The sequence below is a fragment of the Parasteatoda tepidariorum genome, chromosome 1, assembly GCF_982258835.1.
Source record: "Parasteatoda tepidariorum strain Cologne lab strain chromosome 1, Ptep-v5.0, whole genome shotgun sequence".
Classification (NCBI taxonomy): Eukaryota; Metazoa; Arthropoda; class Arachnida; order Araneae; family Theridiidae; genus Parasteatoda; species Parasteatoda tepidariorum.
Window position 1 is genome coordinate 47731347 of NC_141755.1, and position 18569 is coordinate 47749915.

The following is an 18569-nucleotide window of genomic DNA, read 5'->3' on the forward strand; positions in this document are numbered from 1 at the left end:
ACGTTTCCCAGACCGTTGCTCAAGGGCGAATGTTTCCCAGACCGTGTACGATGCAAATTAACTACTACTAGTACTACCTCTCAATGAAAAGAGAAAATACACAATTATTTGTTTTTTTTTAACGGTGACAAATATTTGTTTTTTTTAATTATTGAGCATGGAATATAGCAAAATATGCTTTTTACTTGAGTTACGTTAAAAGAATCATAATAATCAATATTAGAAAACCAAATGTATCCTAATGTAAACCAAACGTAGTATGGTTAGTTACACACTTTTTAAATACTTGAACAACAATATTAGAAAAATTTAGAGATTGTTGAACGATATTTTCGAAATAATTGTTAAACTTTTTGGAGTTAATTGAACCAGACTTGTACAACAATATTAGAAATGTCTTAGCTCATTGAACCATACTTTCATTGTTAGAAATTTTGAAGCTCGTTTAACCATACTTTTGAAATAAATTCTCTTTTTTGATTTATTTTAGTTAACATACTAAACTAAATTATTCGAACTATACCTTATACAGTGAGCAAAAAGAAAAAAATATGCTAACACGTCGCACTTTTGAAAGAAGTTTTACTGTAGTAGAAAATCAAAGAAGATTTATGCTGATCTCCATTTTTTTAAAAGTAAAGCAATTTATTTCACTCAGTTTTGACGGATATTGGTTGTACATTTCCTTCTAGTGCCACAATACCGACCAACTACTAACATCCTTAATTTCGGCTTAACTGAAGAATTAATAATTTCTCAGGGTGTGTTAGCTGGGAGTGCTGCAGTACTCGCTTCACATCAAAAGTTCTTGGCTCTATGACAACCCTTGATTGGGTGGTTAAAGTAATGTGTTCTACTCTGGTGCGAAATGTGCAAGAACTTCGTTTCGGAATTCGTTGAACCATACTTACGAAAAAAATGTACAACATTGTTAGAAATTTTAGAGCTTGTTGAACAATACTTTTGTAATAATTACACAACATTGTTAAACATTTTAGAGTTTGTTGAACCAGACTATTGAAATAATTGTGCAACAATCTTAGAAATTTTGGAGCTTCTTGAACCATATTTTTGAAATAAATGTACAATATTTTAAGATCCTTTGGAGCTCGTTAAATCATACTTTTTGAATAATTACACAATATTAGAAATTTTGGAGCTTGTTGAACCATATTATTGAAATAATGATACAACATTGTAAGAATTTTTAGAGCTCGTGAAATCATACTTTTGCAATAATTACACAATGTTAGAAATTTTGGAGCTTGTTGAACCCCATTTTTGAAGTAATTGTGACACCAACAATAGTTAACTAATTTTGGCAATAGGGACTGATGGTAATTTATTTAATACCAATAGTAGGTACCAAAATACCTACTGTAAGGTAATGCGGAAATATATTTTTATATATTATTATATATATTATATATATATTATGGAAATATATTTTTTCTCGAAAGGAATAAGTACAGAAAAAAATTTCTAGATTGTAATAAATTTCGACTATCATGCATTGACCTAGAGCTACAGAATAATGTTTAATTATACTGAATACAGTTGATCTTCATTTCTGTTGATAGAAAGAACTTTTCAAAATGTGTTTTTCCTAATATAATTACGTAGAGTGCGTACTAACGTAAGTAACGATAACAAACTATTATAAATTTTAAAAATAAATTGATATCTATCTTTAAAATAAATTTTAAAAATAGATTTAGTTTATTAATTAATTTTGTATGTATCTTCTTGTTTTGTGCTCATTGATCAATAAACCGGTATTGTTGATTAATACCGGTTAATCGAATTTTTTCGCCCCGTTCCAGAGAATGAATATTCAACTAGTCTGAAATCTTTTACTGGGTAACGGAAAATTTTTTAACTGCCAACAGCTTGCAACTCAGTAATGAAATTTTTTGTCTCCTGCATTAGTCAAATAATGTAAATATTTTACTAAAAATGCTTAGCACTAAGAAAAATTATAAAAAAAGAAATTATAGATTTCGTTAACCAGCTTTCAATAGTGCTTTGAATTTACCATTAGTTTAAAAAAATATACCTGTTCAAAATTTAAGAGCGAAAATATTAGCTTTGTAAGTAACTCAATTACTTTTTGCTACCTAGTCGGCACCGAAGTTTTGATTCAATTCTGAAGGTATTAAGTTATAATTCAAAAATTTCGTCCACGTCTGAAGAAATGATAGCAATTAAGTGCTATCGCAAGTCGATCAATAAAATCTACAATTTTCAGTCCAACTTTCACAATTTTTGACCCATTCAAGAGACGAAAGATATTAATTCACATTTATAAGATGAATCATATTGTAGCTTTGTCGCTGAAAGATTTAGACTTTTTTGACCCATTTTAGTAAACATACTAAACTGAATTAACCGAATCATATTGATTCGAACATGCGGCACGTTAGTCTTGCATTGCACCGTACTAGTCATTAGTATTTTATACGCGTACTACATTAATCTATTTTCTCGTGAACCTTTTGAAAGTTAAAGTTAGATTGTAAGAATGATTGAACTAAAAGAGACATTTTCATACGTGAGCAAAGAGTGCAAACAGTACACATTTTCTCTTGAAAAAGAAAGGTTTTTATTTTATTGATGAAAAAAATGCACAATTAAGTTTCTATTCAGATTTTGGTTCTTCATCCATTGGTACAAACATATCTAAATCATAGTTCTTAGACATAGCTATTTCACAATCCTGAAATAAAGATTTTTCAAAAATAAAAATACACATGTGCTAATCTGAGTTATTGAACAATGAATTTTTCCAAGTGGTTTATTAATTTTTTTTTTACTGTTGTTGATCATTGAATCATCTTATAGTAATAAAAAGAAGAGTTTGCGCAAATGTGTGTGTGTCTGTCTGCTCCTCTTTAAACTCTACCACCATTTATGTAGGCATCCTCACATTTAAACCATCTGGAAAACAGTGTCATTTTAACTTCCTGAACTTTTGATTTAAATCGTTCAAAAGTTTCAATTACATATTGTTTGGGAGATACGATTGAAAAATAGAATTTTGTAACTGGTTTTCTCAAGTGCTAGTGATATAAATTAAACTTTCGACAATTCCGTTTTTTTTCCTAATATTTTAAGGACAATATCAGTGATGCCTGCAAATTTGTATTATCCTTTACTCTCAAAGAGATTATTTCTCTTTCTTTGATACTTATATATAATAAATATTTTTTTTTAAATTTCAATATCAAATAAACTCAGTGATCAATGTGAACGTTATAGCATAGCTGGGCCAGGTCACCAAAATTGAATTCCTTAAATTATCTCTGTGGTGCTATAATAGGCATTACATATTTCCTAACTTTTAAAATTTCGTCAACTTCTTAAATTCATTTTATTTAAATTTTTTCAATAATTCTTAATCTAATTTTAATTAAATTAAACAAACTATTTAGTTTTTATTACATTCTGTAAAAAGCAAATATAAATATTTTACTCTCTTCTTCTTAACAATCAATGTAACGGCCAACTTTTTTAAATCAATACAAATGTAAAAATCCTTTATTCACTATCGCATTGAATTGAATAAAATCTATTTTTAATTCTTTTTACCTCGTGTAACTTTATTTCTCTTACCACAAAAATGTTTCAGCTACAGGGTTTTAATAATTCTCACAGTCTTTTTGGATATTAAGCTATAGCCCCAATCATTTCAAATTTAATAATAATCACGGGGCTTTGGCTTCTTTTTTGGCTATTTTATCTTTCGATAAATCGCCAACTATTGATCTCGTCCCATGCTCCTAAATATCTGTTGGGAATAATTCAATTACTTTCATTCAATTACTCCTCCGTCCGACCGTTAATGAACTCAACAAAAATCTTCATATAAGAAATATACATCTCTTTTTCTCTATAAGGGAACACTTTTTATTTTGGGCATGATGTATCTAATAATAATATTACTAAAAATAAATCAACAATTCTATTTTTGAAAAAAAAAATTATAAATACTTTAAAATTAATCCCTATGTCGAAAGAAGTGCAATGTTCCAAAAAACATTCTACTTTAACCAAAATCTTCACAAAAATGCAATGAATTTACCTCCATTATACAAACTGGCACCACTACCATCAAATAATTTAAATAAATAAAATGGACCAAACTTCCATCAAAGTCTCATTTTTTTATGTAATTTTGAATTTAAAATGAGTTTCAAAGAAGCGAAATTTAAACTCGATGGTGTTTGAAGCGAAAAGAAATTATGCACTGAAAAACAAAATTAGCGAGGAAATTATATTAACTCGCATAGGAAAAACGTAAAAAATTACCATACCTTTGGATTTAAAATTTTGATAATAGATATTTTGGAAATAAAAAACAAGTTATGCTCCAAAAAGCAGTTATAGTAGAGAAAATGTACTTATTCATTTAGAGAAATCTTAAAAAATCGTATGCTATTATTGACACCAATGATGAATAATTAATTTTGGTAATAGGCACTACTAATATTGTAGTAATTGGTGCAGTTTTTAATAGATACCAAACATTCTAATGTTGGTAAAAAGTAAATATATCAGTATACTGAATACCTATTGAAACTGCGCTAAAGCTGTGAAGTTTGAATATAGATAATGTGGAAATAAGGTTCTTTTAATTCCTCGAGAAGGATGGTTACCAAAAGAAAAACTATTGATTGAGGTAAATTTTGAATATCATGAGTTAGACTTGAGCAACAGCATTATACCTAATTACACTAAATAAACTTTTTATTTGATGGTATGAGCTACTAAAAACGTGTTCTACTTAACTGAATAACGTAAAGTCACTAAGAGTAGAAACAAGTAAATAAAGAGAAATTGAATATAGTAAATAAGAAAAATGGAATTATTTTATCTTGCTTAATTGCATTGGCATATGTCTTTCAGTTTTGTGCTTGATTTCGTAGAGTTGCACTGGACTTATAAATAAGAATTTTTTTTCAACCCGCAAGAAGAATGGGGATTCAAAAAGTTTTAGACGTTACTAAAACTGAAAATTCAATTCCATATATACCATTCAACAATTCAAAAATAAAAATCCATCATGATCAGAGCCTGTTTTGAACTCTGCTAATTTTCGGAAGTGCTATAAATAAAGGTTAAAGCCTGCTAAATAACGATGTGCAATATAGTTGATACAAAAATTAGATCACATTGAACAAAGATTTAATTTTTTATTTATCGCTTTTTCAACGAAAAAGAGAAAACAAAACCACAAATCGTATTAATTGTAGGCGAAAATATTCTAAGCGTTGAAATCGTGAACAAGAAAAAAACTATCGAAACTTAATAATTATATAATAAATATAATTATATAATTAAAATTATACTTAATAATAATTGATTTTTATGGCATTTTATAAAAGACAAACAGTTTATCTACCTAAATGACACAATAGGATTTAGGAACTATATTTTTAAATCAAACAACAATAATCCTTCCTTACAAAAGATTGTATATGTAACTCGGGACAACAAGAAATGCTTAGTCTTTCCTAAATTGAAAAATTTAAAAATCAGCTTTCCTTACCATCACAGACTGTGTTTTTATTTCAAACAAATACTTACCAATGCATCAGTTCTATTAGTCTGAAAGAAAACATTCAATGTAATAAATTATTAAGAATATTTTAATTATTTAAAGAAAAACGATTATTTAAAAATTATATTCTACCAAATAAGAAAATAAGGCTTTCTGTGCTATAAGGATGGATGAGGTTAATGATGTGAGCAATACATTTTGTCCAAGGGCCCATAAAAGTTTTTAATAAGCATGGATATAGATATCTTCTTCCACTGCACTGCAGCTTTCGTTGTCCCAGTATAGGCACATATCATGGGAGTGGGGCTCCGTGCCGGGTAAAACCGGCACGAAGAGTTAGACTATCGAAAAAAAGAACAGAACATGGCTACTTATTGGGCTAAATTCTTATTCTTTGTTAGGATATGAATATTCAGTAAACGTATTTATATGCTGGAATAAGCATTACTGTTATAAAGTAATTTTTATAACTGTAATGACCAATAAACATTTTTATCTTAAAGGCAGGAAAATATTAGAGAATTGACTTAGTAAAACTAACTTATCTACATGGATGTCACAAGTTGATCAACAACACGCCAGTATAGTAGATCCTTCTTCTTGACTAGTAAAGTGTAATTCAGAATTTAACCGCTAACAGAAATAATTTCACTAAAACCAAGATACCAGATTTTACTCCACTTTCTCCCATATATTTAAACATAGAGAATGATTTACTGTGTTACTTGAAAATGATTTGTCTCAAAAAGATATTAATGTCGGTTACAGTTTAGTTATTGTGGGCAGTACAAATACTAATAATGCAAATGTAAACTTAAAAACTAAAACGATTTATATTTTAAGTTGAGCAAACAAGTGCTTAATAAAACCAATTGGAAATTCGTTTAACACTAATTTATTTTTAAAATTGTCAACTTCAAGACTTAAAGCAAAATTTATTGCTGCAAACACTTTTAAATCAGATAATTCGAGTAATAAAATGCATATAAACACTGATATACTGATTTAAGTAAAATAGTTCTGTAGATTGAAATGTCTTTACGTTTGTCGTTGTTGTTTCTAATGCTACTTGTCGATACCAGCAAGCCTGCGTGGTGAAATCCTGTGAATTAAGGCAGAAGGCAAGAATATTTCATGGCCAATAATACGACTGCAGTCACATGCACGTCACGACCTTTTTATAAGGCGGACCCATTCATACATCCATTTTTCCATCCACAGATCATTATTTTGACCTGGACCGGAGAACGATCAATCTCCAATTCAGAACACTCAGTGGTGTGATTTGTTATGAGAACATGGAGGATTTCGTGACCCGACACGTGTATTTAACGTGAAACCAGTCACCATTTACTACGCGGGGAATCTTCGGCCGGTGGGGATTGAACTCACGAACTCTTGAAAAAGGGCCCAACGTTTTACCTACCAGGCTATCCCAGTCCACGTTTGACGTATACAGAGGTAGGGGTTCGTGGCCCATTATTATATGCTGATCCAAAAAACTTACTAAAAAATCATTTTGCAAAAGTTATAAATCTTATCAAATAAGATAAGATATCATCAAATAAGATTTAAAGATATAAATATCATCAAATATCAAAAGTTATCATCAATATAACTGCGAAATAAATATTTAAATTTAAACAATCACATTGTTTACCATGGAATCTTAGGAAAAACTTATTAGTTCAACTAGATTTATTAACTCCAGAAGATTTCTCAGATTTTTGGCTCAACTTAAAATTTAAATTAATTTAATTTTTAGAATTACACTTGCAATATTCAATTTTAATATCTTTTAAATTTCAATTTTGAAAGCATTTCATTATTTTTAAGCATTTTTAAGTGAATAATCACTCATTTATATATTATTATTGCCATTTGTCTAAAAAGTGGTTTTGTCCATTTTATTTTGTAGGTAAAGATAATCTGATATTAAGCTCAGTTAGCTTTACACCTCATAAAGCTAATTAAAAAGCTACATTAAATTACTTTTCAAATTTTTTTAGAATTTATATTAAGCTTTATACACATAATACTTACATTCTGCAATATGTCCTTATTTTCTCCATAACATTCAAATAGCTAAAAATGAGTAAATAAAAATAGTGTTTGAATAATAGAAAGTGCTATTCTATCAATACAAATTGCAAATTATATTCTTGCTTAAGTTTTTATAGACTAAATGTGTAAAATAGGAATGGAGCTAGTAGATATCGAGGAACGATTATATAAAAAATAAATTATTTTTCACTTTGTTTTGACATTGAAAAAAAATTTTATTAAACAGTTTTAATAATTTTAGCAAAAGAAAATAGCTTACTAGTAACAGTTTCAGTAAAATATAAGTTTTAGCAAATATTTTAGTTTAGTTTTAGTAAAAAGACAATTCATTTTCCATTTTCATACCTACCTGAATTCTTGCAGGTTTCAATTTTTTTAAATAGACAACATATATTTTTATTTTGTTTAAATGTTAATTAACAAATGGAACAACATGAAATGAAATAAAACTAGGAGGCTTCGCCCCCTGCTCGCTGGAGCTCGCCAACCCCCAAAACTGCTTTCGCAGTTCATTTCGGATTGCTTTGCAATCCGATGCTCGCTTTGCTCGCTCATTGGATGCGTTCTTAACGTCTAGCTTTTGTATACTTTTTTGAACACTGAAGTTCTGAAAGCTTTTCACTGTAGAAAATTCTAAGCCTGTGCATTTCAATATTAATTTGAAATTGCAAACAGTTCGCATATTTTTCTTAATCACACTATTCTAAATTTCAGTTGTTGAGAAAAGTAACTGTTGTAAGTTTTGTTTTAAAGCTTTTTCCCACCAGAGGGCTAAAACCATGTGTTGTAAAACAATATAAAATAGTACTGAACGCCGGATGTAAAGCATCGGCTTCGATGAAGATAATTTTGTGAGAGTTTTTTTGATAATTCGGTGAGAATTCACCCGATTAGACATATGATGCTCACTACGTGCTCTTGCGCGCCGAAGCCTATCAATTAAAACGTATTAGCGTTTTATATAATATAGATAGATTATCGAGAAACTTTATTTATACAATGGTCCTATAGTTGAAAAATATAGAATGCGCATTTCTTCGGAAACGTTCATTAAATATATATATATATATATATATATATATATATATATATATATATATATATATATATTATATTATATTATATTATATTATATTATATTATATTATATTATATTATATTATATTATATTATATTATATTATATTATATATATATACTCGGTTAAGGATCTCGGCATAAAATTTACAGTATTTAATTCTCAGCTCAGATACAGCTGAGAATCGAGTAAGGTAACAAGCTTGACTAATGACAACATTAACTTTTAAACCATCCCGTTATGCAAATCTCATCCCGTAAAGCAAATGATTTTCAATATTAGGTAAAACAATATTGGTAAACTTCAGAAGATGCCGGAAGTTTTATGAAAAATTGTGATTTCAAATTTTCTTAAACATCATCTGATTTCGGAACAAAATAATTTTACAAATAGTGTATCTAAAATGTTGTTAAAATTTCATGCATGGAAGTTTTGTACCGAAAAGGGAAATAAGGATAAATATTTTATCAAAGTTGACTTTTTTTTAAATTCTATCAAAACAAAACAAAAACATTATAATCACTTCTGGAAATTTAGTTGTATGGTCTTTACACGCTTCTTGGAAAAAGGAAAAATCATCTTCCACTCCTGGAATGGTTTTAGTATAACATCGAAGTAAAATATCTTGAATCTAAAAATGAAATGATTTTTAATATCATTTTTTAAAGAAAATGAATAAATGAAAATAATTATTAATTTTCAGGCATCAAATGTTTTTAAATAAATATAAAAAACGCGAAATTCTTTATCATCCATTATTTTCAGAAGCTTTAAGCTGAAAGTAAAATAGTTAATATTATTCAGTTATATATTAATGAAAATATTTGTTTTGAAATGTAGTAAGAAAATTTTTTAATGTAAAAAAATCAATAAAATTAGCAATATCCATCTTTATTAAACTAATTACTCTTTTTCCATTATAGAACTGGTTAAATTATTTTTATCTTTCCTTTTAGTAGGGAAACCAATACTTTATAATTATATTATATATAATTGTTACAAAAACTATATCATTGACGAAAAGCTTTGCAAGCAATCACCCTCTACCACAGCTCTATATTATATTGGCGCAGTTACTGACAACATATATGACAGATACTGGAATGCTGGGGAACAGTTGCAGGCATTGCTAACTGACTGATTTTCTGTTTACATTTCTATTGTTGTTATTCTATTTAATGCTTCTTTGTTCTAACTATTTCTGCATGTCGAATGTTTTTATGTTTTTATTTTTTTAATTTGCTGTTATTTGTTGTTATTCCTTATGGGTCTGTGCGGAGTGTTTTTACACTCCAGCAAATGATGTACACATCAAGTGCTGCTGCTAGTAATAAAAAAATATTATTTTGTAGATATTCAAGATCTCTGTACATTTATGTTTTTGACTGTATACTCACTCATTTCATTTTAGTTTTATTTTATTTATCTATTTGATTATTTTAAAAACAGTTAGAATTTATGAATAAAAAAATAGTGATTTTTCTTAAAAAGAATTTTGTTCTTAATATATTAATCTAGATGTACATATATTCTCTATATCAATAGCACTTTTCTTGAAATTTACTATAAAATCAGGCTTGCAAAGGCTTTTTTTTCAGGCTTTTAAAGTAATTAAAGACTAATGTAAAGTTAGGAATAAATGTTTAATATCAAATTATATTTTTAAGATTTAAATATTATTAAGATTTAAAGAAAACACTTATTCTTTTACTTTATTATATGTATTTACGAAAATATATAAATTTAAATTAATTTTTTCTGATGCAATGCTACAGTTTTCTCGGGAAAAATGAATTCAACCAAATTGTTGTTTTGTCATATTCAACCGAAGGAGTAAAGTAACCATTAAAATATGATATACTAACTGTTAACTGCGAGAAAAATCCTTGACTGTGAGAAAATCTTTACTTTCTAATACGGTAAAACAACGAGAATATTATTTGCCCTAACTAGGCTCATAGCCAATAAGTACCGATTCCTTGTTCTTCGAAAGCTGGAAATAAACCCATGTGATAAGGGATATATGAGAAAATATTCCTGCATAAAATTTATTTTATTGATATTTAATTAAAAAAACTTCGAATTTAATTTCTGATAAAAGGGATAAATTGTTTTCGAGCAGGAATTGAAAACTTAAAAATAGAAAGATAAATATTATCCATAGAATGCCTGTTACGTAGTGCTTAAAAGTATTTTATGTCAAATTAATATTCAAAAGATTTTTTTTAAATAATTGTTCAAGCTAAATATGACTTTGTAGAAGCATGTTTGGGTACTTATGTATTAATATGATAGTGTTTTCAAATCATTGAACTGTGCACAATATAATTACAATTGATTTAATCAATACCTTTTACTATCATTTGAAACATGCTTTCTCTTTAAAGTTTTAGTTTTCATTTTTAACATAACACTTTTAAAACATGTTACAAAAATTACAATAAAAACAAAATAAAGCACTCACATTTTTCGGGTTCAATGAAAAACATTTATTCATGTCTGATCTCATACTTTCACCATGTTCTTCCATTTTCTCTAAAAATATTTAAATAAAATAATTTAATTGTGTCAAACCCACTATGCTAACAAAAGAATACACAAAGCTAACAAAAGAATAAAAATGAAATTATCAATTTTCATTTTTTGTTTTTTTTGATAATTAAAATATACCAATATGTCATTCCCTCACTTGTCCCCACTGCTGATTTTAAAAAAAAATTGTTTCTGAAATAAAAAATTTTTTTTTACAAATTCGTGATTTTATTTCAGAATACTGAAATATAGAATTCAGAAAATCAATTTTAAATTTAATTTCTGATAAAAATATTAACACAGCACTATTTTAAACTTTGTCCCCAGTGTTTCGCGTCATTCCCTCACAACAATGTTCTTATCACCTGCAATCTTCTTAGAATAAAAATATTTTAATAAAAACTTCAGAAGTTAACAACTGGCATCATAGAACAAAATTGCAGTATGTTTCCATCTTCATCTTAAAGAAGCTTTGCTGTGGAATAAATTTGAATGTGTCAAACCAGGTAAAATTTTTTACATTCGTCATTCCCTCATGTCAATTTTTAGAGCAAAATAAAATACAACTTCATCGAGAAAGTGGATAATTATATGTTGCTTTCTTGTATGAATATAATTGTATGTGATTGACTTCAGAAATTAACGAGGCCTAACTGTTATTTTTAAATTTTATTGAATTCGTCATTCCCTCACTAGTGCATAAAGTGAGGGAATGACGCTGAAGTGAGGGAATGATTCAAGATGAGTATATTATGAAATTTTTTTTTGTTCAATCGTGCCAGCCAATTTTATTTCCCAAACCTGTAAAAACTATTAAATATATAAGACTAAATTATAATAAATATTAGATATACTTAGTATGTTATCATTTTCAAACTTTAGGTAGATGTAACTTAGATAAAAACATGTATTAAAATAAAATATCATTCCCTCACTATTAGTGTCATTCCCTCACTTTTTAAATAGTGAAAATAATTAATTTACTTATTAATTAATTTTAAAAATAAATACAAAAATTTATAAATTAATTTATTAAATTAATTAATTTATTTATTAAATTAATTAATTTATTTATTAAATTAATTAATTTATTTATTAAATTAATTAATTTACTTATTAAATTAATTTATTTATTTATTAAATTAATTAATTAATTATTAATTATTATAAATTAATTAATTATAAATTAATAATTTAAAAATTAATTAATTTAAATATTTTGCATAATTTATAGGATATATACTTTCTTTATAATGCCATTATATATTTCTATTAATATAAAAAGTTTCAGAGCTTTTTATTCACTTTACTTTTTTGGAATTTTATGAACTGAAAAATGACAGTTTTCGTGAGAATGACCCATATATATATATATATATATATATATATATATATATATATATATATATATATATATATATATATATATATATATATATATATATATATATATATATATATATATATATATATATATGGGTCATTCTCACAAAAACAGTCATTTTCATGTCACCAGTATATTTTATGTTTGTTTTACAGCTTACGAAAAAAAAAGATTCAGGGAAAGTGTCCTTCAGAATGCAAGCTAACAAAAGAATAAAAATAAAATTATCAATTTTTATTTTTTATTTATTTTAGGTAATTAAAACATACCAATATGTCATTCCCTCACTTGTCCCCACTGCTGATTTAAAAAATTAAAAAAATTGTTTCAGAAATAAAAATTTTTTTTTTACAAATTCGTGTTTTTTATTTCAGAATACTTAAATATAGAATTCAGAAAATTAATTTTAAATTTAATTTCTGACAAAAATATTAACACAGCACTATTTTAAACTTTGTCCCCAGTGTTTCGCGTCATTCCCTCACAACAATGTTTTTATCACCTGCAATCTTCTTAGAATAAAAATATTTTAATAAAAACTTCAGAAGTTATCATACTGGCATCATAGAACAAAATTGCAGTATGTTTCCATCCTCAAATTAAAGAAGCTTTGCTGTGGAATAAATTTGAATGAATCAAACCAGGTAAAATTTTTTACATTCGTCATTCCCTCATGTCAATTTTTAGAGCAAAATAAAATACAACTTCATCGAGAAAGTGGATAATTATATGTTGCTTTCTTGTATGAATATAATTGTATGTGATTGACTTCAGAAATTAACGAGGCCTAACTGTTATTTTTAAATTTTATTGAATTCGTCATTCCCTCACTAGTGCATAAAGTGAGGGAATGACGCTGAAGTGAGGGAATGATTCAAGATGAGTATATTATGAAATTTTTTTTTGTTCAATCGTGCCAGCCAATTTTATTTCCCAAACCTGTAAAAACTATTAAATATATAAGACTAAATTATAATAAATATTAGATATACTTAGTATGTTATCATTTTCAAACTTTAGGTAGATGTAACTTAGATAAAAACATGTATTAAAATAAAATATCATTCCCTCACTATTAGTGTCATTCCCTCACTTTTTAAATAGTGAAAATAATTAATTTACTTATTAATTAATTTTAAAAATAAATACAAAAATTTATAAATTAATTTATTAAATTAATTAATTTATTTATTAAATTAATTAATTTATTTATTAAATTAATTAATTTATTTATTAAATTAATTAATTTACTTATTAAATTAATTTATTTATTTATTAAATTAATTAATTAATTATTAATTATTATAAATTAATTAATTATAAATTAATAATTTAAAAATTAATTAATTTAAATATTTTGCATAATTTATAGGATATATACTTTCTTTATAATGCCATTATATATTTCTATTAATATAAAAAGTTTCAGAGCTTTTTATTCACTTTACTTTTTTGGAATTTTATGAACTGAAAAATGACAGTTTTCGTGAGAATGACCCATATATATATATATATATATATATATATATATATATATATATATATATATATATATATATATATATATATATATATATATATATATATATATATATATATATATATATATATATATATATATATATATATATATATATATGGGTCATTCTCACAAAAACAGTCATTTTCATGTCCCCAGTATATTTTATGTTTGTTTTACAGCTTACGAAAAAAAAAGATTCTGGGAAAGTGTCCTTCAGAATGCAAGCTAACAAAAGAATAAAAATAAAATTATCAATTTTTATTTTTTATTTATTTTAGGTAATTAAAACATACCAATATGTCATTCCCTCACTTGTCCCCACTGCTGATTTAAAAAATTAAAAAAATTGTTTCAGAAATAAAAATTTTTTTTTTACAAATTCGTGTTTTTTATTTCAGAATACTTAAATATAGAATTCAGAAAATTAATTTTAAATTTAATTTCTGACAAAAATATTAACACAGCACTATTTTAAACTTTGTCCCCAGTGTTTCGCGTCATTCCCTCACAACAATGTTTTTATCACCTGCAATCTTCTTAGAATAAAAATATTTTAATAAAAACTTCAGAAGTTATCATACTGGCATCATAGAACAAAATTGCAGTATGTTTCCATCCTCAAATTAAAGAAGCTTTGCTGTGGAATAAATTTGAATGAATCAAACCAGGTAAAATTTTTTACATTTGTCATTCCCTCATGTCATTTTTTAGAGTAAAATAAAATACAACTTCATCGAGAAAGTGGATAATTATATGTTGATTTCTTGTATGAATATAATGGTATGCGATTGACTTCAGAAATTAATTAGGCCTAACTGTTATTTTCAAATTTTATCGAATTCGTCATTCCCTCATTAGTGTATAAAGTGAGGGAATGACGCTGAAGTGAGGGAATGATTCAAGATGAGTATATTATTAAATATTTTTTTGTTCAATCGTGCCAGCCAATTTTATTTCCCAAACCTGTAAAAACTATTAAATATATAAGACTAAATTATAATAAATATTAGATATACTTAGTATGTTATCATTTTCAAACTTTAGGTAGATGCAACTTAGATAAAAACATGTATTAAAATAAAATATCATTCCCTCACTATTAGTGTCATTCCCTCACTTTTTAAATAGTGAAAATAATTAATTTACTTATTAATTAATTTGAAAAATAAACTAAAGAATTAATAAATTAATTTATTAAATTAATTAATTTATTGATTAAATTAATTAATTAATTATTAATTATTATAAATTAATTAATTATCAATTAATTATTTAAAAAATTAATTAATTTAAATATTAAGTATAATTTATAGGATATATACTTTCTTTATAATGCCATTACATATTTCTATTAATATAAAAAGTTTCAGAGCTTTTTATTCACTTTACTTTTTTGGGATTTTATGAGCTGAAAAATGACAGTTTTTGTGAGAATGACCCATATATATATATATATATATATATATATATATATATATATATATATATATATATATATATATATATATATATATATATATATATATATATATATATATATATATATATATATATATATATATATATATATATATATATATATATATATATATATATATATTTTATTATGTATATTATAATGCTCACCACAGAAGCTTTGGATGGATTTCATAACTGCTTCCATATTTATTTCTTTAGCACTCGCAATAAGGATATAGGAGCATAGAACAGTCCAGAAAAACATTATGCCCTATTTTATAATTCCAAAGCTAAAATAAAAATCAATTAGTGAAAAAAGCAAGTTATAATTTTCGAAAAAAATCAGTGAATTTATATACCTCCAGAAAAATTAATTTTAAGGAACATTTGACTAAAATTTATAATTTCTGTGCAACTTTAATTTTTGATAGGGAAAAATTCAACCATTTTCGAATTATTCAATAAAAGAGTAGTAAATCAGTATTTAAAGGAACAGGAATTGTTCCCTTGGTTTTGAAAATAAAAAATTGCATATAAGTTTGTGAATTTAATATAAAAATTCCTGCTTCATAAAGTTTTTAAAGTTGTTATATATTTCTGAAACGCAGCTATTTCAAGAGAAAAGAGATCAAAGGCCAGCCAAAAATAGTCTTTTATTATTATCTTTAAAAAATCTGAAGGTATTTAGCATTTCATGAAACCTAATAATAGAGTACAGAATTTTGATTTTATACAGATTTTAATTTGATTTCAGTTTTTAGAAAATCATGGTGGTAGATTTGAACATTTTTTACAAATTGTAGGTTAAAAAACTGGGCCGGATGACTTGCGATTCGTTTAGAAGCCTAAAGAAATTAGGCGAATTACCTTCAAAAGAAGTAAGTTAAATAAACTCTCTCAAAAAAAAAATGGTGAAACACAATAAGCAAAGATCTTAGGATTGTGCAAAATTTTAAACTTTCAAAACGTATGTACGTTGAAACCTGAAACAACTGCTGTTCCTATGCAGGCTATGAATTCATAGCAAATGTTCCTATGTTATGAATCGACTGTCTGAAACTGGCTGCAGTGCCGAAGACAAAAAACGTGAAACCGAATGCAATCCTATAATTTGTTACTGAGACCTTTTATTTTTTAACTAACGGCCTCCGTCACCTGCTTGGTCATGCTCGTCAACTCTTGGAACAACTTGCTTCCTCCCCCTGCTCCGTTCGCTCGTTGGATGCATTACCTCCCGTCCATTTTTTTATAGTTTTTTGAAGACTAAAATTCAGAATAAATAGTTTATGAAATTTTCTCTGCACAAAATTCTAAATTCATGACTGGTTTCTCTGAATATACTTCTAAATAAATTTCTTTCAATATTAGTTTGAAATTGCAAAATGCTTACGAATTTTTCACAATTCTAAATTTCAGTATTCAGAAAAACAACAGGTGTATCATAAAATTGTAAAATGTTCATAAACCAAAAAAAGTAGTAAGAAAAATGAGTATAGTCATAAAAAGGGATTAAAATTAAAGTTATTGTTGTTGCTAATTCCCATCTGGTCTGACGGGGTCAGACCAGATCAATGAATCCGTTGATATTAAGAAAATCCGAAACCAGAATGGGAGAGGAATGAATGTCATTCCAGTCCAGCCCTAAACAGTTCAAGATGTGCTCAGGTGATGCCTGGTTTTGTTGGCATTTAGGGCAAAGAGAAAAGATCTTTTGATTTGCAGAAAATGTGAGACTTTTCAGGTGTCCACTGGCCAGTCGGGATAAATTAAAGTAGTATTTAGAAGTTCAAATAAAACTTTACGTTGAAATCAATAATAACAACTCAAATATCCCCGAAGCAGTACTTAACTTTCAAATGTTTCCCCATAAAAACATTTTTAAATTGCGGTATTCTGACACAAAATAGCTTCAAATCCTGGAGTGTAATATGAAGTAGTAAAATGTTAAAAAAAAGTGAAAGAGGATAATACAGTTATAAAGTGATTGAAAATTAAGGTAGTATTGTACAGTATAATCTTTGATTAATCATGGATGAAAAAGAGCATTCGTATTACATCCGCATACACTCATGCAAAAAATTAGCTAATAGCCTTTTTAAGCTAGCCTCGCAGCTCTCCATTGTTATTGACGCATGAAAAAATTGAACCAATCAAATTCGAAGAGAGACTGCGTTTCTGTTTAGCCTTATACTTATGTCAAGGCATGAAAAGAAATTTCCTCAATTTTATTTACCTTACGTTAAGTTTTTTAACGCTTAAGTTCTAAATAATGTTTTATATAAACATTATGTAACATATAAACATTTTATATAAGCATTTTATATACAAGCATTTTATATATAAACATTATATATAAACATTTTATATAAACATTTTTATAATGTATTTTATGGAAAATAGCTTTCTTCCAGTAAATTCTCATAAAAAAAAAATCGCTGTTCTGCAAAGATAATTCACTGAGAAACTCAAAGGAATCTGCATCGTAGCTCGACGAATTTAAGAAATTGGCACTAATAATACTTAAAACATTGATGAAAATAAAGATTTTAATATATTTTAATAAAAAGTAATAAATACGTACCTATGTGAATTATATATTAATACTTTTTTTAAATTTGAATTTTTTCTGCGTTAGGTTTCCGTTTTGAAAGTGACTTATACGGGGAAATATTTTCATGAAAATTCCAGTTAAATATCTTGCCATAATAATATTTCATTTTGGAAATTTCTTTCACTTGCTTATTCACCTGACAAAGAAAAAACACACAGACAAGTGCGTGCTATGTGGTATAAAAGATTTACCATTCGATTCTCATATGAAGAAGGAAGTAAAGCAGATTAAAGAGCTCTAAACGAATTGCATGTTTTGTTTGGAATTTTTTTTTAAACAAACCATACAATAACTTCTATTTTTTAGCCACCAATTTCTAATAATATATTTCCTTATATTTAATTGCTTAGTGGGAAAACTC

General features: G+C 26.3%; 2 protein-coding genes across 3 annotated transcripts in view; both read right to left on the reverse strand.

The window, feature by feature from the left end:
- Positions 1-18569, reverse strand: part of LOC107442336 (uncharacterized) — a 115290-nt gene that overhangs the window by 10242 nt on the left and 86479 nt on the right. The window lies entirely within an intron of this gene.
- Positions 2583-18339, reverse strand: LOC107442347 (uncharacterized). The gene is made up of 7 exons (XM_016055897.4): positions 18179-18339; positions 15766-15887; positions 11166-11236; positions 9225-9332; positions 7604-7645; positions 5587-5607; positions 2583-2716 (listed from the first exon to the last, which is right to left on the reverse strand). Exons 2-7 carry the CDS (start codon positions 15860-15862, stop codon positions 2639-2641), a joined length of 417 nt encoding a protein of 138 aa, XP_015911383.1. The 5' UTR covers positions 15863-15887; positions 18179-18339; the 3' UTR covers positions 2583-2638.